Raw genomic sequence first — 22891 nt, forward strand, 5'->3', positions numbered from 1 at the left:
AAAGCGGAGTAATACCGGTGTAAAAATGAAATTATACCGGTGTAGGAGGAGTAATACACCGGTGTTAAAAATGCCGGTGTTAAATTGGGGTAACCGGTGTAAAAGCGGAGTAATACCGGTGTAAAAGCAGGGTAACAGGTGTTAAAGTGGAGTAATGCCGGAGTAAAAGCGGGGTGAATTGCGTCCGCTTGGAGTATTAACTTTAAAGATTATAAAACACAAAAAATAGCAGTTCTTTATGAAAATTAATAAAAAATATTATTTATTAACAAGTATAGTGATCGAGTAAGTAAAAATATTCACAAAGTAAAATATTTTAACACCGGTAAAGAATATTTACACCGGTGGCGGCGTTATTTTAACACCGTACAGAATATTTACACCGGTGGCGGCGTTATTTTAACACCGTACAGAATATTTACACCGGTGGCGGCGTTATTTTCACACCGCTTTCGGGGGTAAATTTAACACCGATAATTTTAACACCTACACCGCTTGGACTTACCCCGGTGATTTTTTACAGTGTACACTCGGACATCATCGTGAAATCAGTCAGGATAGCTTCCTAGAACCTCAAAACATCAAAATCTGATAGCAATTCGGTTTTTGCAAATCGGACCGAAACCAATAACTTCCCGAATTTTTGAAAATTTTCAATTTTCTTATCGGGAAGTTAAAAAAATTCATTGCTACATAAATTTCAAGAGATGGTAAGAAAATATACTGGACTAGTTCCTGTATATATTAAAGGTCGTGGATTATTTCAATATACATTTGGAATTGTACCCAATAGAAGGACGATCTCAGTTGTTGGTAATATAATTATTTTATACTATAAAAAAAAACATAAAATAGTTATAAAATAACATTCAAATATTGCAAAAGAAAATGTTAACAATTATTTTAGTAGGAGCACTTCTAGAGGTTCCAAAAATTACTGAGCCAACTCGCCAAGAAATAGATAAATATTATGGCCTATTTAAAGAACATTTGCTGGATTTTTTTGAAACACAAAAATACAAGTATTTGAAGAATGCTAAAAATACGAGTTTGATTATAGAATAAACGTTTTTTTTTATATTTGTAATGCATTTAAATAAGATTTTATTATATAGTCATTGAGTATTGGATAAGAAGAAATTTATACACACTTAATATGTTAATTATCAAGGCATTTTTATTTTATATGCATAAAAAAATGAGTACAAAAGTGCTTAGTTGACATTAAGTGACCTAGATGAACCTGCCCGAGTCAAAAAGCAAATTCTAGTTTAGTCCTCAAAAGCCTCAATTCCTTTGATGTTTTATTTGCCGCCCAGAAAGTAACTCCACTTTAGTACTCGAATTCCTTAATGAGAACTATGAGATCCAAATGCGAATAATTTATCGATTTTAAATTGTAACTAAGATCTCAAAATCCTTAACGAATGAAAAGTTATAGTTCGGACTTTGGAAAATTTTAGATAGAAAAGGGAGGGCAGAGAATACGTCGAATGAGACTTTTGAGGTTCAAATGCGAATAAAATTATTCTTGTATGTTTTGAGTATTTTGAGACTCTAATCTAGATTATGCTATTCCAGTTTAGTCCTCAAAGTGTTAAAATTGGTTATATATAACTACTACTCTGAGGACTAAACTAGGATAACTTTCTGTACTGTTGTCAATCTTAAAATTCTAAATTGATCCTCAAAAACCTCATTGAGAACTTTGAGACTCAAATCCGAATTTGTTTTTTGACTCGGGTATAGTTCATATTAAAATACTAATTCAAATTTAATATATAATTTAATTTTATACTTTATAATTTATAATTTAATGACAACTAAATTTAATTAATTAATTAAGGAAAAAATAATTATTATTTCTAGACTACAGTAATATTGTACGATTTTTTATTTTTAATTAGTAGTACACAGAAAAAAATAATCGGTAGCAGCTACTGATTGGCGATCAGTTGCCGCTATCGATTATTTTTCGGTGGACGCTACCGATTATTTCGGTAACAGCTACCGAAAAAAAATCGATAACTGCAACCGGAAAAATAGGTAGCTGTTACCGAAAATTAATCGGTTGCCACTACCGATTATATTTTTCAGTGTACGGAATGTTTTTTAGTGGAACTATTAATGAAGGACGATGAGTATGATTATAGAGCGGACAGCCCTAGTGGATCTGAATTACGGAAAATTGCGGTAATTACTGTCATTTACCGCAATTTACGGCATTAGAAATAATAACAGTAAATTAGGGTATTTTAAGTGGTGCCGCGACTATTAAACCGAAGACAGTTCAACCGACAAAAAATCCCTGATAAGAGGGCACCTAAATAAGAGGGTCCAGGTTATTTTCAGTTGAAATGTCGTTCGGTTGAAGTGTCGTCGGTTGAACTATCGTAGTTGAACTGTCTTCGTTTTAATTGTTACAGAACCATTTTAAGTAAATTACGGCATTTTACGATAAAATACTCTCTAAATCTGAAACAGTGAAAACCACTGAAAAGTAGTGTATATACACTGTTTCAGATTTAGAGAGTACAGTATTTTAAGTAAATTACCGCCCTGTTACGGCAAAATCGCGGTATTTTTACCGTGAACTTGCGACAAGAGCGCGATAAATTACCGAAAATTTGCAGTAAGAGAATGGAAATTCAACGAAAAGATGCGGCAATGGTGTGTTATTTTACCGTAGAGTGAAGTATTGCTTTATATAACTGTGAAAATAATAAAGCATACGGTGCTTGTGGTAAAAATGCCGCACACTACAGTAAATTGTCGTATTTTACCGTAATTTGCCATCAAATACCTTAATTTACCGCACATCTCATGAAATTACCGTAAATACAGCAAATTCACCGCTAAAATTACGTATTTTACGGTTAATTGCGGCAATTTACCGTAATTCGGATTCACCTGGGAGTGATAAAAACTTAATAAAAGAAATTATGCTCTATGCCAGTAGGCTGTATTTAATGAAGTAAAGAGAATACCAATTGTTATAGCCGCAAACAAAAACCACATACATCTTTGAAGAACCTGAAAAATGAAAATGTAATTGTAATGAGTGTTAATACTTAAATAACTATTATTAATTAACAATTTGCAGTCTGTATGATCACTATACTTTATGTATTTGATATGTTTTGTTTCAAATTTAGTTTTTTATCAAATTATTTACTCTATAATAATTTTTACTTTTTATTAACGTATTAAAGCTAAATACGACACATATTCTTATCCATTGACAAACTTGTTGACTTTTATAATCATATAGTTATTATGCTTTAACTTGTTTAATACTATCGTGTGTCTCTCGCAATTTTGTTTTTTTCTAAAAAACCTCAATATGATGGAAGATACTCAAAAACTAATAAAGTTTTCAAAGTTGTTCGGAAAGAATTTTGATTTTAGTTTTCAAAAAAAAAATCAATATTTATTTTCAAGATACTTTTTTAACAAAAATTTTGATAATAGTAACTTTGGAATATGATTCGAAAAAAAACAAAAAAAAAAAAAACATAAGAGTTAACAAACATCTTTTAGCGCAAAATTCAAATATGCACTGTAAAAAATGTGCGGATTAAATCCGGAGTGAATGAATTTTTAATAATTCACTCCCCTCAGAGTGAGATTCACTCCGCAGGGGAGTTTTCGGGGAGTAGATAATTTTTTAATAATTTAATCCCTCCGGAGTGAAATTCACTTCAGAAATTTGGACACACCCGCACACACACGCGTACTCACGAATACACACACCCACACATACCTGAATACACACACGCACCCGCACACATTCCCATACACCCGATCTCGCCCACCCACACTTTCGCACGCGCACTCACGCACGCACACGCACTCGCACACACACACACACACTGTTTCACAGTATAATATAAGTTAATATAAATTCATTCAAATGTTAAAACTCCGGATCGGAGTGAATTGGGAGTAAAATAAAATCCGCGTTGCTCAGAGATCACGCCGCTAAATAAAAACTTCCAATTCACTCCGCATGCGGAGTGATTTTTTTTAAATCTCCGGAACTCCGAGTGGCGGAGTGAATGCGGAGTGAATTCGTATTGAAATCAAATCCGGATTCACTCCCGATTTTTTATAGTGTACTTAAAATTATTCTAATTTTAAACTTATAATCATATTGAAATTTCAAAAAGCATGACAAGGCACAAATAAAAATCAATACTTTTCTGAAAAGATCTCAAATTTATGAGCAATTTAGATCATTTTTTTATGGATAAGATATAGGGCAGAAGTACTATTCGTGGCCACTGCTCTATTTTCGGACATACTACTTTTTTTAATTAATGAAAAAGAATGAAAAAAATCATTTGCACGGCAATAGTTTGATTAAAGTATCTCTGATGAAACTTACAAAATGAATTATGTCATTGCATATTTAACAAATTATATTATCAAAATTTATCAAGTGTCCAAAATTGGCCCTAAAGTGGCCGAATACGGTACCTCTATCCTATAGGTATCACAAATTTTTTTTTATTCTCTTGACAATAGAGATTTCGAAAATAATTAAAATAAATAAATGAAATAAATCGTGACTACTTATGTTAAAAAAATTATAAATAATAAAATCATCTTACTTTATCTTGCCAAGCACGATTTTCAACACAATCACGAAATCCCATTCGAGTAAAATGAACAGTATGGTAGAGAGGTAACCAATTATTTGGCAACATTTTGTGAAGAAATGTATCAAGTGTACGTCGTAAAAGAAACGTTTTTTTTAATACAAGCTCTCGCATCTATAAAAATTATATTTATAATAATATTGATGATTTTAATAATGACCGTTCAAAAATGCCGAGTTGAAATCATTTTTTTAGGTGTTAATTAATACTAATATTTAAATACTTACTTCAATATAATTATACATTGCAAGATCACAAATGACATGAGCATCAGCAGATCGTTTTTTAGAAAAAGCTGGTAATACTTGTGACATATCTTCATTATAAAGATCCATTAGTTCATTGAGTATAAGAATATCTTCGAAAGCCTGTATATATAAAAATGTTGTTATTTTTAATGCTATACATAAATATGATATGCTATCTATTTATATTACGCGTGAGTATCTTTAAGAAATTTCTGATGCAAGTCTTGTTCAAAAAGTGCGTAAATAATTCAGTCAACAAGCCGTATGTTAAATTTCACAATTCTCTAGATACAACATAACACAAAGTTTTTTTCATAATTTCTGTACAAGACTTGCAATTTCAAACATTTCACTACTATCTGTGGCATAATTCACAGTTATTTAAAAAATTTTGACATTTCCACGGTACATTCACTCTAAAAAACGCTAAAAATGTACGATTGTGTGAATCAAACACGGTAATTGTATCGCAAAGAACCATAATCTTACCGGAAATATAAAGTAATTACAGCGGATTTACCCGAGTCAAAATATTAGACGTAAATTGAACGTTCTTAACGTTTTAAACGTAAATTGAACATTATTAACGTTTTAAACGTGAATTGAATGGTTTTAACATTTTGAAACTAAATTGAACGATTTTTTTGTATTTTGGTTCGTAAAAAATTGGTAATTTCATGAGTTATGATTTTAGTTTAATGATAACATTAATTAATTTATTTCAATATTTGTAATCACAATTTTCATAAACTTGATATCATAATATATGAAAAGATATCATAGTCTTAGATAGAAGTATGAAACTGAAAAAATTTTTTTTTCAAAATACGAATTTTTTATTTAAGAACCAGAAAGGCGGACGACAAAATTTTAGGGAATTGACGTGATTATAATCCAGGAGTACAAAATCGATGAAAAAAATTTTTTGGTATGCTTATGTTTTCTTATTGTAAGCCTAAATAGGTTTTAGTTACGTTTTCGATTTATGATACTCCAATCTACGTTTTGAATAAGTTAAAAGCTGTCAAATTGAGTTTTTAATGTCCAAAACGTTCAATTTAAGTTCAAAACGTTAAAAACGATGAAAACGTTCAATTTTCGTTTAAAACGTTAAGAACGTTCAATTTACGTCTAATATTTCGACTCGGGATACCATTACAAAAAATTTACCGCAAATGGTAATATATGACATACTTGGGTACGGTAAATTTACCATAGAGATACTGTAATTAAAATTTAAAATAAAATACCATATTTTTACCGTGAATACACGGTAATCCCACTGTAAATTTACAATAATCAGGATCCGCGAAGGTATAGACTCTGTAAGAAATTTAGAGTCCACGGTTTGGTGTGAATGATCTGGTGTTAAAATTTTCAACACTGCCGGTGTGAAAGTTACACAACACATGATGTTACCCGGGTCAAAAATAAAACTTGATTCAGACTTACTTCACCTTATTTTCTTTTGAAGTTATCGATTTGCCGACGATTTTTCGATAAGATCTCGACTTTTTCGACTTAAATTTAATTTTTTTCAACTTTTTGAACTTTTTTCATCTTAGTTTCAACTTATTTCAACTTATTCGTATTTTTTTATCTTAGATTGAACTTATTCATCTTTACTTCGAGCACGATAGTCATTCACCTTACTTTTGACTTGCTGAACCAAGTCGAAAAAAAGTTATTTATTCACCTTACTTATATAAAAATTATTTCACCTTAGTTTTTGACTTTTTCGCCTTATAATTTAAGTCAAATAAGTCTAAATCAAATCAATTTCGGCTTAGTTTAGAGTTTTTTGTCTTAAAATTTGAGTCAAATAAGTCTAAACCAAGTCAATTTCGACTTGATTTCAACTTTTTCGTCTTAAATCGTGACTAAGTAAGCCAGTTAAGTCTAAACAAAGGCGAAAACTCAATGTATTTCATATCTTCGTAAAAAAAGTCGAGTTTGTCTCGTGAAAAACGGCTCCAAATTTCGACTTAGTAAACCGAGCCCAAATCAAGTTTTATTTTTGACCCTGGTAAATTCACACCACCAATGGTGTAAATGAATGTACATAATAATATACTAATACTGCAATCTAATATATATATTATTTGATAATTTTTAATTCCAGATTATATTATCATATTTTATCAAACAATATTTGAGGTAATAACATCAAACGGTGCGAAAGAAAACACTCATACCGTGTTAAAAGTACACGGCTTTATATTTCACACCCAGAAAATTTCATATCGTCAATTTACACCGAGCAGACCATATAGTCATTAGGGACCATTATTAAATTTGAATCAGATCCTTAGTTAATTTTAAATGAATTAATGTCAGAGGATATAGGAACAAAAAATGGTGTAAATTAACGAAACGTTGCAAATAATAATTCGTTAATTTACACCATTTTTTGTTCCTATATCCTCTGACATTAATTCATTTAAAATTAGGGACCATTTTCACACCAAAAATTTTTTACAATGCAACTAGAACACTGGTGACCTACTCATCTCATTTAATTTTCGAGTGAACAAAAAAAAGTAGAATTTACTATTTTAAGTACCGTGTTTACCTTATAGATATTTATCAATTTATAATACTTACTGCATTCATTCCTTGGGCATAAAAAGGTACCATTGCATGTGCAGCATCACCCAAAATTATACTTTTTCCCATATGATAAGGATTACATTTTATTGAAATAAGAGATTTTGGTTTGACCATAAAAAAATTATCAATAAGTTTTTGATTACCGCCAATAAGTGGAACTATATCAGGAAATTGTTTATTAAAAAAATCGATAACTTTTTTTGGTGTATCAAGACCATTAAGAATTTCAAGTGGAGCAAAAATATTTCCAGTAAATGTATAATCATCATTTGGCATAGCTATCATCATAAATGTCCCTCGTGGCCAAATATGTAAATGATTTGAACTCATACAAAACTAAAAAAAAAAAACAATTTAATTAATTTTATACTTTGATTAAATCAATAACATCGCGTCACTAATTCCAAAAGGACTTATATTTTCATACGCTCTCTAAACATGAATTAGTGAAAATAAGTGGATATTCACTAATTCCAAGTGCAAACCGAACTACTAATTTCAAAAAGTGGTTCGGTTGGCACTCAGAATTAGTGAATATTCACTTATTTCACTTATTCATGTTTAGAGAGCGCCTTTTTGGGTTCAGTCACTAAGTTTAAAGCCAAAAAAGCGTCTAATTTTTTTTTTTTTTATTGCCAATAATCATATTGTAGACTTATTCTAAGGCTGAAAATTAAGCATTATGGCAAATTGCTCCATAACTATATTCAGTACTATATTCATTGGATCCCGGAAAAAATAGACCCGGAAAAAATAGACTTAAAAAAAATAGATCCGGAAAAAATAGATCGGGAAAAAATAGATCGGGAAAAAATAGCCCCGAAAAGAATAAAAGTAAAAAAGACATCCAAATACAAATACGTTCAAAAATCGTGGACGTAAAAATTTCACTAAGAATTTCAATAATAATAATAGATCCGTGATTTTTTTTTTTTTTTTTTTTTTCAATTAAAAATCCATCCTCCAAAACAGTAATGTATAAACATATACCCAGGATAATTTTTAAATTATAATAATAATAATAATAATAAATATTTTTTAACATAGTAAGAATTAGATAATGGTCGATCAGGTAATCGGAAAAAATAGCCCCGGAAAATATAGAGTAGGTCATACTGTGACGTTCGCAAAATAATGAAAAGTTTTAATTTCATCTGGGGGCTTCGCCCCCCAACCTCCACCGGGGTTTCGTCCCTGGACCTCCTTGGAATACCTTTTTTCCACGGAAAAACTAAACGAAGAATGGAAAGACAATGTAAGACATGATACGATCGACTAGTAAGGCAGAATATGAAGTTCCACATGAGATCGGTAATCAGTTGTAAAATTGATTTCCCGAGCCTATTTTTTGCAGGTCTATTTTTTCCGATTACTATATTCATTTATGACTTGTTTAAATTGATACTGACGCGCCAAGTTTAGCCGTATAATTTTGAAATTTAACTTTTTTTTTTATATTATATAAAAATTATACCCAATCGGCGGAAAAAAAATTTAACTATTTATTATGTGCCGCTCAGGTACTCGGTGATTATTTTGATTTCAATAATTTTCACTGCGATAGATGTATACTTGGTGCACTTTGTTACAGATGAAATCTGTTTTTTGGCTGTTAAAATAATTCTACAAAAAGATTGGCAATAAAAAAAAACCATACGCCTTTTAGATAGTTTCTTAAAGCCAAAAGGTCATATGAATATATAAGCATTTTTGGAGTTAGTAACGCGATATAATGAATTAAAAATATATTATCTTACCTCTTGTCCACGTTCAGGACGATTTTCATCAATCATTCGCGGCGGAATATTAATCTCAACATAACCATGTTCAATATAAGTTTGTGAAAAATCAAAACCAGGTCGTTTCAACATCATTTTACGTACTGTAGAATGAGCACCGTCTGCTCCAATTATTAAATCTGCTTCTACTTCAATTATTTCATGTTTTTTTGTACTACCACAAATAGTTTATTAATTTAATAAACATAAATAAAATATTTAATAACAATTGAAAAAAAAAAATTTATAATTACTTCGAAAACTTCAATTTTCCAAGATCTAGATCAGCTTCTAGAAGCTTATGATTGAAGAACAAAGTTACTGTTGGATATTTATCAGCAGCTGTGGTTTGAATGCCAACCAGTTGACAGGAATAAAAAAGAAAGAGAAATAATTATATTTGATACATTGAAATTCGATTCTTTTTTAAAATACTCGTGGTTTTGATAAGTAATATAATCTATCGATACTCATATTTTTTCATCTTGAAGAAAGATACATAATAAAATAAATAAAATATATATAAACTAAATTTTTTAATTGTTGCTATTTTTTCGTTTACTAAAATAAAAAAATTTTTTATTTCATATTAAAATATCTTGTCGTTCCGAGTGGATGAAGGGATGAAGAAATATGATATCGCGTCTTATAAGGTTTCCTTAAGCTTGATGTAAGATGACTCCGTCTTTTCTCGTTAGTTATTTTATATCCTTTGTTCTTATTTGTAATTCAGATGTATAAGCACATAAATTATTAAAACTTAATAATAATAATAAAATATAATTTACCGTCAAGAAGAACTTGATTCATGTACATCCGACTAACAGAATAGAGCGTCTTAAAATAATTATTTAAATTATTAAAAATTAATAAAATGAATTTATTAAAATAAATTAATTAAGCTTACATTTTTTTTCACGCTGTCATAAATCATCTCCTTAAGACTTCCATCTGTACCATGGAGCATTCTACCCCGCATACAAATACCGTGATGATTAACAATTTTGTCTTCAAGATCAATCAGTTTAAGTCCTTGTCGACCACGATATGACAGAGAAAGATCAATGCTTTGGCCTCGAGCTTCTTCAATTCTGATATCTTTAAAATATATATATATGTAAAAAATAAAACATTTGCAATTCAATTTTAGTTAATGAAACTGTATTTTTTTGTAAAACAAATCAATAATTCAAAGAATATGTGTTGATTTTGTACTCGCTATAGGGTTTTTTGGAAACTTTGGAATCAGATTTATATGATACAGGGTAAAAAAATTTTGAGTCCACGGTGTGGTGTGAATAAATTGGTGTTAAAATTTTCACCACTGCCGGTGTGAAAGTTACATGACGAACGGTGTTAAATTTTTGACCTTGTGAATGAGAACGTTCACACCACCAATGGTGTAAATGTATAAGTTCTTTTATTTAAAACCCTCGATTACTTCGACGCTACACAGTAAAAAAATTTTCGTAAAAATTAACACATGACTGTGTGTTAGAAAAACATTTTACACAAATTTTGATGTTGTTTTAACATGATTCATTTGTGTAAAAAAAATAACACAAAAACATGTTAATACTCTCTGTTACCGGTTCTAAAACGTTTTACACATTCAAATGTCATCTGCAACACACGTAAAGTGTTAATTTAATGTTTTTATTTGTGTTATTTTAAAACTTATAAAAATTTATGTATATAAGCTTAACAAGTGACTGCGGTAAATTTAACACATTCTCAGTGTTACTTTAATGAATTAACACGCGCTCTGTATTAAAGTTACATTTTAAAAGTATTAACACTTGTTTGGACAGTAACACCGAGTAAATGTTATTTTTGTTTCAATTAACATCTCTTTGTGTTAAAAATGACCCAATCAAACAACACAAAAGCAGTATGTTAAATTAACACACAAAAATGTTAAATATTTAACATAAAATTTTTAACACACTTTCTTTTTACACAAATATGAAAAATTTTTTACTGTGCAAGTATATTCGACTTTTACTTCAAAACAATCTACACCAATAACAATAATGATATATTTGTATTGCAATTATATATTATTTGATAATTTTTAGCGACAGATTATATTGTCAGACAATATTTGAGGTAATAATACCGAACGGTGTGAAAGAAAACACTATCATGTTAAAAATACACCGCATGATATTTCCCACTGGAATAATTTCACACCGAGGACACCACGTAAAGTCCTCGGAGACCATTTTCACACCAAAAATTTTTAACAGTGTAGATAAAGTTTCTAATAAATACTTTTTTATAATTAAAAAAAGTAATTCGTCAACCGAAATGGAAGTAGAATTTTCATCATTTATTTATTAATTTTCAAGTTTTCCGATAAAAATTAATTAAAAATCAAATTTTTCTATCATTCTTTGTGGTTTTCAATGCCATGTAAATATATAAAGAAATCGTCTTAATGGAAAGTTGAGTAACAGAAATTGAAGTTAATGAAAAAAACTTTTAAATACACGGAAAAAAGAGCAATTGAAAAATTGCTCATATCTGAGTATTTATTACAGTTTCGTATAGTAGTAAAGCGCTGCGACTCTGAAACTGTAAAAATTACATTTGTTATCCAAGCATGGCAAATATTACAGTTTCAAACTCGATATTGTCCAGCTCTCTATAGTAAACAGATTTTATAATTTTAAATTTTATTCTAAAATTAGTTAAAATTACATTTTCGATCTTAAATATTACTATTCTGCATAGGAGTGTTCTTCTTAAGATACAAAATTTAGAAATTAGAGTGTGAGCTGTGATTTTTCTCAGATCATTTATCATTCTCGGAAATTGATAACTCACAGTGTAATTTTTATGTTATGAATAGATAAGAGGTATTATTTTAGAAAACAAAAAAAATATCACCAATATATCTTAATTTTTACAGTTTCACCTATCAACTATTAATTTTTAAATAAAGCAAGAATTCAAAATAAAAAGTAAATAATGCTTTGAAGATTTATTTAACTAAAATTACATTTTAAACTGTAAACTTTTCTGCTTAAAACTGTATTAATTTTATTACAATAACAAATTTCTAAAATTACAGTTTAAGCTTTAATTAAAGCATTAATGTTTAAAGATTTTTGCCCCGAAGGCCTTTTTCACTGTAGAAACTGTAATTTTTCAACTGCTCTTTTTTCCGTGTATCGCGAATGTCAATGCACTGAGTTTTGGTTTCAAAATTATTTATAGACAAAACAGCAGATGATTTCTTTCTTAAATTTAGGAAATTTCAAACATATATAACTTCTAAACTAATTGACTTACTAATTTACCTAGATTCCTTTAGAATTGTGGGCGCGATTGTGGCTACAAGGCTCAATATTTCATTATTATGTCATAATGAACGGAGGATACGTTTGTAAATGAAATCACAGCAGTGTTATTTAAAGATTATTTTAGTAGCTACGACATGTCATTAGTAGAATTTAGTCGTAACGTAGCATTTAGAAGATACTAAAAGTAAAAGCCGCGAAAAACTTTTTTTCTATATTTTTGGAATTTTAATATCCATCAATCTATTTGAAAAAGTTATGGAGATAGTAAGTTAAATAAAGAAAATTGAAGCTAACCGTATGAGCTTTAAGATTTATTCAGAGGAAACAAGCTATCACTATTGGTTCAAAAGTTATTTGAAGAAAGTTTTTCAAAAATTCAATTGGATCAATCTTTTTTTTGCATAATCTACTAATATGCCGAATTTAATTAAATTCTGGACAGTTGTTCTGAAAACGACAGTACTACTGTAAAGAAATTAATGAAAGCTAATCAATCTTTTCGAGAGTATAGTAAACTATGGGATTATTGCCCGGGGGGGGGGGGGGGGGGGGTGGCTGTAAAACCACCACTGTTACCCTAGCAAGAATCCAAAATAAACTCATTAATATCTTCTCTGAGGACAACCCTGATTAAAAACTCCGATTGAAACCGCTGAATTCCGATTGAATCCGATTGAATCCGATTGGTTCCGATTGAAATCCGATAGACTTTCAATCAGAATTAATCGGTTTCAATCGGAGTTCTTAACTAGGGAACCGTGTTCTAGGAATAGAAGATACTTTTATTCTTGAGTCCTTGAGTTATCATTATAGCAATCGTAAACTTTTGTATGAGAATAACAAAGGAAAAACTAGAAACAGAAGTATTTCATTACCCAAAGTTAACAAATCTATAACTTTCAAAAACTCTTATAATGTTGCAATAAAACACTTTAATGAACTACCAGTTGCGCTAAAAACAATACAGAATAATAATAACAAAACAATTAGGCAAAAGCTAAAAAATTGGTTGACAACTACTACCTACTTAGATTATATTTCTTAATTTCTCACTCTTTACCTATCTTTGTTTTTCTTTTCTGAAATGTTTAAATTGAATGACTTGGATTAAGCTTAATTTTATGTATAAATTAGTTGCCAGGCCTATGTACAGATGTACGCGCCTCTATAGGTACATACTTATATATCATGTATTTATATGCATTATGTTTGTATGTGAATATTGTATATCCTGGTAAATAACAAATAAATAAATAAATAAAATAAATCAATTTTCTGGAATTTTTCTTTAAATTTATGTTTCATGTCTTTTTTTACGTGTAAATTCGTGGACAAATCTTGCTCTCTGTTAAATATTATTAACTCATAGATTTGGTTCTTGTTCTGTATACTATTGACACTTATCTACTCTATTAGTACCGGCATAAAAAAAAAAAGTTAAACAAGCTGATAATATATTTTTTTAGTAATTTAAAAAATTAATTTTTCTTTATTTTTGTTTATTATTATTATTATTTTTTTAAATTTATTTAAGAACTTTAATAAAAAAACTGACCTGATCGATACTCGTAAACACGAATACGATGACCACGTTTAGCAAGAGCACAAGCAGCTAATCCTCCGACCTAAAAAAAATCGTCAAAGATATCAATATTTATAATAATTGTAATTGTTGATAATTAAAATCAAAATTTAAGCAAAAAAAAAAAAAATGAATTCATACCAAACCACCACCAACAATAACGATGTCCATACTGCGAGTTGTTTTCTTCATGGTGTCCGGTATCGTACTGAATAAAGTAAGCGGATTAGTCTCGATAGTAAGCATTACTACATATTCAATACTACTACCATCACCCAAATCCACCACTCCCCTTTATATTTTATTATCATTACTAATTTACTTTTAAAAAACATATAAAACAAATAGACAGCGTAATACTGCAGATAAATTATACTATATAAAATTAATTGCAAAATATTTTTACGACCTTCATACAAAAAATTGTATATCACTTCTTGAGAATTGTTATCTAAAGTATTTAATTTCTTATCATAAATGCATAAATATTTTATAATTAATATCATAAATTGCAATTGCGCATGTAATAATTAAAATAAATATATGAATTTTTAAGTAAAAAAATGTTTAAAAATAAATTGGCAACAATTTTTCAAACTTTGTATATTTATTTTTGAATAAAATATGTTACGTGATATGTAATATATATTTTTCATTTACGAATCACCTTATTCTATATATATATTCTGAATATCATGACATTATCCAATATTCCACAAGTATCTAATCTATAATTATCATTCACAATATTTTTTTATTATATATATATTAGGGTGGGCCAAAAAAAAGCTAATCTTTTTTTCTTTAGCTACGGTAAAAATATGGTTAAAGATGATGAAAAAAAATTCTGGTAAAATTTGAGCTCTTAACATAAATATTGGGAGATGCCTCTTCGTGATTTTTACTTTCCCATCTAAATAACATGGGAAAAATAAAAAATTTTAATTTTGGAATTTTAGACCTCGCCCGACTAGAATTTTTCATAAGGGCCTGACGAGGTCCTTATCGGGTTAACCTTATTTCAAATAAGGTCCCGATCGGGGTATCCTGACGAGGATCCTGATATGGATGTAACGCTTAAGACCCATGAGGTCCTTATCGGGATTGCCTTATCAGGACCTTACCAGGATATCCTCATCACGTCCTTATCAGGATTGCCTTATCAGGTCCTTACCAGGATATCCTCATCAAATCCTTATCAGGATTACCTTATTAGTAATTATTTTAAAAAAAGTATTTAATTGCAAAAAAAAATAAGAGAATTTTAATTCGATCGAGAACGTTATCTATTGTATTGAGAGCATTAATTAGAGGGAGTAAACATATTTATTATTGATGAAAAAATCCCGATAACTGCTGGGCTTGAACCTGGGTCCTTTCGATTCAAAGTCCTCGATGCTATCCACTGGGCTGACATACACAAGTGATCTTGAAAGTGTAAATATAATATTTATTATGATGTCAAAGAATAACTGATGAAGAAGTAAAAAATCTGTGCTACAATGTTTGACGTGATTTTTATATAATATTCTTTTGTACTTTTTTAAATTTCTAGCCTGTAAATTAAATATTTAAAGGGATGGGATAACTATTTTTTGAGTAAGGATATCCAGATAAGGTCCTGATCAGGAACTCGTCAGGTTGACCTGATGGCAAATAACTTTTTTTTTAATAGAGATATCCTGACGACGTCCTGATCAGGAACTCGTCAGGTTAATCCGATGGCAAATAACTTTTTTTTTTAATAAGAATATCCTGACGTGGCCCTGATCAGGAACTCGTCAGGTTGACCTGATGGCAAATAACTTTTTTTTTAATAGAGATTTCCTGACGAGGTCCTGATCAGGAACTCGTCAGGTTGACCTGATGGCAAATAACTTTTTTTTTAATAGAGATATCCTGACGAGGTCCTGATCAGGAACTCGTCAGGTTAACCCGATGGCAAATAACTTTTTTTTTTAATAAGAATATCCTGACGTGGCCCTGATCAGGAACTCGTCAGGTTGACCTGATGGCAAATAACTTTTTTTTTAATAGAGATATCCTGACGAGGTCCTGATCAGGGACTCGTCAGGTTAACCCGATGACAAATAACTTTTTTTAATTGAGATATCCTGACGAGGTCCTGATCAGGAACTCGTCAGGTTGACCCGATAGCAAAAAACTTTTTTTGAATAGGGATATCCTGACGAGGTCCTGATCAGGAACTCGTCAGGTTGACCCGATAGCAAAAAACTTTTTTTGAATAGGGATATCCTGACGAGGTCCTGACAAGGAACTTGTCAGGTTTGCCCTAATAAGGCAAACCTTATATTAACCTGATAAGGTCCTTATGGTACTTCAGGCAAATCAGGAAGAAATTCTAGTCGGGTCGGTAATGGCACATTGTACAGATAAGTTCAGGATATATTTTCGTAGGAAATTAAACGCTTTACAAAAATGCTTTTATCATTATTTGATAAATCCATCTGTTCAAAAGTTATTGGAGCTTAAAATCAAGCTATAGTACATTTGGAAATCTTTTTAATTTTCCAGCGAAGCTATCAGACCTATCACAAAATTATATAGGAACTTTTTTGTAGAAAATTTTGTTCCCTACAAATTATTTCTCGTAAAGTTTTTTCAAATTCCGCATCGTTTTCTACTTATTTTCATATTAATGTCAAGCTCTTAAAAAAGTAGTGTTCTGATCAATCTCACGAACTCGACAATGAAATGAAAATATATAGAAAACATTGCGGAATTCGAAAATTTTCATCAGAGATAATTTTGTAGGGAAAAAAAAATTGTTTACAAACAATTTGTTAAATACAAAAAATTATGTTTAAGAAATGATTTCTTACATGCTAAGAAATTTTTTTTAATGTTAAGAAATCCTTCTGTTAATGTATGGTGACGCTTACCATAATGTTAATAATAATAATAATAATAATAATAATAATAATAATAATAACTGTTGTACAGTACAAACGAGGTGTCTTCCAGGGAGATTTCCTGAGCCCTCTGCTGTTTTGCATCTCACTGCTGCTGATATCTGTTGCGCTGAGCCGTACCTGTGGATACTCAGTGGGCCCACCAACTGATCGGAAATATTCGATCACCCACTTACTCTACATGGATGATCTGAAGGTACATGCTCCTGATGAGGAACACCTTCAGACAGCCTTGAATATCGTAGGGGAGTATACACGGGATGTCGGCATGGCTTTTGGGTTGGACAAGTGCGCGGTCGTTAATCTGGTGAAGGGTAAGTGCTCTGATTTGCGCGAAGATATCGAGTTAGTAAATGGGAGCGTCATTGACCATCTTGACGCCGGAGAGTTGTACAAATATCTAGGGATTGTCGGGAGTCCTATTCAGGACGTCTCGGAAATCAAAACGACTCTCTGCAGCGAGTATGGGCGGAGACTCCGGAAAATCTGGTCATCAGAACTTTCCGGAAAAAACAAAGTCTCTGCAACAAACATGCTTGCTGTCCCAGTACTACTCTACTCTTTCGGTGTCTTTAAATGGACCCGAAAAGAGCTTAGAGATCTCGATATCAAGACACGCAAAGTCATGAACATCAATCGGAGCATGCACCCTAAGTCCGCAGTCACCAGATTATACCATTCTTATATAAGGCAGCAAGGTACGCGGCGAAATCCCTCGGTCTCGGAAGAGTAAACCGTCTTATTGAACTCCCTAAGGAGGAATTTAAGAGTGTCGTCAGGAATGCTGAGCAGCAAAAACTGCTCAGTACACACATGGACAAGTCCATGCACAGCGTGTTCTTTAAACACGTGCGTGACCATGGCTTGTCCACCCAGCTGACGTTTTCCTTCCTTAAGTCAGCTGGCCTGATGTCCGAGACCGAAGGGTATATTTTTGCCTGTCAAGATGGTGTAATCAATACCCTCGAATACCGTGCGAAAGTACTCCAGATGCAGCTACCAGACACACTGTGTAGGGTGTGTAAACAACATCCTGAGACGCTTATGCATCTCTTGTCAGCATGTCCTGTGCTGGCAAGAAGTGCATACACCCAGCGTCATAATGCTGCTCTGCGAGTACTTTATTACCACCTTAGACATAAGCTCGGTATCGACAAAACACCAGTCCTGCCTTATCTGCCAGGAGATATTCCGCAAGTTGTTGAGAATGACCGTTGCCGTATTTATTGAAACGTGCCATTCACAACAACTCGGAAAATAGATCACAACAAACCTGATGTTGTGCTCTTCGATAAAACCACTCGAGATATTTATGTCATCGAGTTCTCAGCACCTGCTGAGTATAACATCACGGTTAAAGAAGAGCACAAACACGAGATATATCAGGATCTCCTGTTTGAAATTGGCAAACTTCACCCAGGCTACCGTGTCAAGCTTGTCGTCCTCATTGTTGGCGTCCTAGGAGGGATAAAACAGTCGTTTGTGTCTGCATTAGCTAGAATACCAACTTGTTCAGCACAAGTTGAGTTTCTGGCATCGCGGATGCAAAAGGCTGTTATCCTCGGGTCCCTCCGTTTATTTAGACAACGAAACTTGGCCTGCTGCGCATGCTGACTATCTTGTTGATAGAGCATCGCAGCAGTAACGATTTGGCGCTCAGGTGAGGCCCTCGGTAGAGTCGGACTACCAGGGATAACCCCCTGAGCATTTAACAACAAAAGAAATAATAATAATAATAATAATAATAATAATAATAATAATAATAATAATAATAATAATAATAATAATAATAATAATAATAATAATAATAATAATAATAATAATAATAATAATAATAATAATAATAATAATAATAATAATAATAATAATAATAATAATAATAATAATAATAATAATAATAATAATAATAATAATAATAATAATAATAATAATAATAATAATAATAATAATAATAATAATAATAATAATAATAATAATAATAATAATAATAATAATAATAATAATAATAATAATAATAATAATAATAATAATAATAATAATAATAATAATAATAATAATAATAATAATAATAATAATAATAATAAGAAATAATAATAATAATGTAATTTGAAAGTGAATTTTGATTATTTATTCAACGACAAATATTTTATAACAATAATTTTTCTGAACTCGAAACATTTTTTTACTATCGTTATCCATGTGTGTTAAAATGATGATCGGAGAATAAATAATTATCGGAATCTATTTGAAAGTTTTACCACAAAAATGCGGCACTGTCATAGTAGCATCATTGTAACAAGCTTCGCTGCAACATAACTTGTCTTCTTCGCACTTTGATAAAAAATATTAAATTTAGTAATAAATTATTTATATTTCAAACAATCATAAGTAATTGAGCAACGTGAGGCAAAATGAGACACTTTTTTTGGGAGAAAAAGTTTATTTTAAATAGAAATTTTATATCTGCTCTCCCTTCGGCTGATCAACTTGCCTCGAAATTTTTTGGAAACTGTAACTAAGAATTGAAAAAAAGATAATTTTCTGGTTTCGAAAATGTCTCATTTTACTTCAGGTTCTCCGATACTATATGAACCGTAAAAAATTGGGAGTAAAATTGGAGTGTTTACGGATTTCATTTAAATCTGAATTCGCTCCATCACTTACAACTCCAGAGCTTAAAAAAAATCACTCCAATTACGGAGTAAATAGAGAAATTTTTTTTCAGCTAATTGATTCCGGAGTGTTCTGGATTTCATTTAAATCCGCATTTACTCCGATGCGGAGTTATAATATGAAATATATACTACCATCGGAGTAAATTATACTCAGAGGGAATTAAATAAAGAAAAACAGTCATCCGCTCCGCATACACTCCAGATTGAATTCGCTTTCACTCAGCAATTTTTTACAGTGTAATAATATTTAGTACATACAGGATCGCCGTCTGCAATGCAAGCGTACGCTTTGGCAGCAAACAGAGCCACGGCCAAAATTAACAATAAGAACAACTTGATGTTAAACATTTTGTGGTAAAGTAAATCTTGGGCTGTAAAAATATAAATTATAATAATTTATTATTTTTATTGACACTATTTATAATGGAAAAAAAGTTTATTCCCGAGTCGAAATATTGAACTTACATTTAACTTATAGAACTTACATTGAACTTACATAAGCTTAATGAACTTACATCTTACTTAAATAACTTATTGGGCTTGATTATAACTTAATCGACTTAAATCAAAATACTGACTTAATTATAACTTATCAGGTTTACCTGAAATGGAATTAACCCAAAGTGATCGGTATTTTTTTTGAAAACTTCGATAGTGGTCGATTTGTGAGATTGTTGGGAATATTTGTGCCAAAGTTTACGCCTGTAAATCAACTAATGTCAGAACGGGAGTATTTTAATCTTTCACCCCGGTGAAACCCCCCTCGGAGTTAGTTTTCGGAAAAAATACCGATGGTGGGGGATTCGTAGGATTTTTGGGAATATTTGTGCCAAAGTTCAAGTCTGTAAGCCGGATAATACAAAAACGGGAGTATTTTTATTGTTCAACCCACTAAAATCCCCCACAGGAAAGCCGAAGGGAATTGATTTTGTCCATCTTTTTTAACATTGAATATCTAGATGCCGATTTTAACGTCCAATACTTTCAACTTGCGATTCAAAATTTCGACTTGGGAGTAGATTCAAGTTCACTTTGGGTTTATTTTATTCCAGGTAAGTTATAATTAAGTCAATATTTTTATTTAAGTCAATTCAAGTTATAATCAAGCCCAATAAGTTATTTAAGTTAGATGTAAGTTCAAATTAAGCTTATGCAAGTTCAATGTCAGTTCTATAAGTTAACGTAAGTTAAATGTAAGTTCAATATTTCGTCTCGGGATATTGCTTTAAAAATATAATAAAATTTATAAGAAATAACAAAAAATTATTTAAATATTTAAAAGCAATATTTAAATATCTAATATATATTACATAATATATATTACATAATATATATTACATAATATATATTACATCTAATTTTTTTTTTCTTCCAAACAGGTTCAAAAGTTTCGTTTAGATAAAAAAAGACTCCTGTGAAAATTAGAGCTCTTAATATTAATATTAACATTGTCCGCATTGCACTTTTCTATTTCCCATAAGAATAACATGGAAAATTTTTTTTTTACGTCTTCTGATTTTTATAAGTAGCTAACAATGCGTCATAGGAATAATTAACAGGCATATTTTTGTAGGGAATTGAATGCTCTACAAAAAAAGATTCCTATCATTTTTTGAGGAATCTATTTGTTCAAAAGTTATTTGAGGTTGAAGTTGAATTCATATTAAATTTTGAGATTTTCTTACTTTTCCGGCGAAACTATCAGACCTATTCCAAAATATCATTGGACCTTTTTTGTAGACAATTTTATTCCCTAGAAGTTTTTCTTATAAAGTTTTTTCGAATTCCGCATTGTTTTCTAGTTATTTTTATTTTAATGTTATGCTCATAAAAAAAATAGTCTTCTGATCGATTTTAAGAGCTTGACATTAAAATTAAAATAACTAGAAAACAATGCGGAATTCGAAAAAACTTCATTGAAAATAACTTGTAGGGAATAAAATTGTCTACAAAAAAAGTCCAATGATATTTTGTAATAGGTCTGATAGTTTCACCGGAAAAGTAAGAAAATCTCAAAATTTAATATGAATTCAACTTCAACCTCAAATAACTTTTGAACAAATAGATTCCTCAAAAAATGATAGGAATCTTTTTTTATAGAGCATTCAATTTCCTACAAAAATATGCCTGCCAATTATTCCTATGACGCATTGTTAGCTACTTATAAAAATCAGAAGACGTAAAAAAAAAATTTTCCATGTTATTCTTATGGGAAATAGAAAAGTGCAATGCGGACAATGTTAATATGAATATTAAGAGCTCTAATTTTCACAGGCGTCTTTTTTTATCTAAACGAAACTTTTGAACCTGTTTGTAAGAAAAAAAAAAATTTGTTTGTTTTTTGAATCACCTTAGTATATATATTTGTATATACATTCATAATATTTACATGCTTTAAAATTTTGAATTTTTTGCGGAATAAATGAAGCTTCAACTGTAACATGAGTATAGTAAATATAAGTAAAAAAAAATATTTAAATACTGACCAATTTTGTTCTTATCAGTATTTCAATGCCACTGAAAAATTGTCTTCGTTTTTTTTTGTTACATAACTTTGAACGTGAGAACTCACACAAGTAAGGAAGCATTCGACAATGGTGTAATTTATTACCAAGAATATTTAATTTAATATATAATACTTTTAATTATCAACTATAATTATTGCCGCAGTAGAGTCTGGGTTTAATTAAATCCCCATTACTCAAGATATAGTTCAAAGGTTTTGGCTGTAATTCAAAAATATGAGTCATTATAGATAAATGAATTTAATTAACTTTAAATTTTGTATTAATAACACAATCGATAGTTGAATTAAATAAATCGTTTTTTTATGTATTATTATAAATGAAGTAATCCGATGTCGATTCATATATGGATACATGCACGTTTATAGATTATGTATATCTAGTGAATTCTATTTTAATTTATGTACAAAACCAAATTCATTATTTTATGCATTATTTATACTGTAAGATGTATCGATTTGATCATTTGAGTTAAATAATGCCATATCCCATACAAAGTTTGGAAACCGGCCCTTGGATGGCCAATCGCCGGGCGAATTATGATGATTTACGGCCAGTCAATAGCAACTTT

The 22891-nt window shown here is 30.4% G+C and overlaps 1 protein-coding gene and 1 long non-coding RNA gene across 2 annotated transcripts; both read right to left on the reverse strand.

Moving 5' to 3' along the window:
* Positions 1-1161: 1161 nt before the first annotated feature.
* Positions 1162-14475, reverse strand: LOC130676040 (kynurenine 3-monooxygenase). Its single transcript, XM_057482002.1, has 10 exons — positions 14329-14475; positions 14161-14230; positions 10205-10395; positions 10086-10134; positions 9552-9639; positions 9277-9472; positions 7514-7855; positions 4889-5029; positions 4614-4775; positions 1162-3033 (listed from the first exon to the last, which is right to left on the reverse strand). Exons 1-10 carry the CDS (start codon positions 14431-14433, stop codon positions 2941-2943), a joined length of 1437 nt encoding a protein of 478 aa, XP_057337985.1. The 5' UTR covers positions 14434-14475; the 3' UTR covers positions 1162-2940.
* Positions 14476-19320: 4845 nt separating this feature from the next.
* Positions 19321-22392, reverse strand: LOC130676161 (uncharacterized). Its single transcript, XR_008991386.1, has 3 exons — positions 22282-22392; positions 20054-20166; positions 19321-19451 (listed from the first exon to the last, which is right to left on the reverse strand). It is a non-coding gene; the product is annotated as an uncharacterized LOC130676161 (long non-coding RNA).
* Positions 22393-22891: the final 499 nt, after the last annotated feature.

Source organism: Microplitis mediator, chromosome 10 (genome assembly GCF_029852145.1).
Source record: "Microplitis mediator isolate UGA2020A chromosome 10, iyMicMedi2.1, whole genome shotgun sequence".
NCBI classification, from domain to species: Eukaryota; Metazoa; Arthropoda; class Insecta; order Hymenoptera; family Braconidae; genus Microplitis; species Microplitis mediator.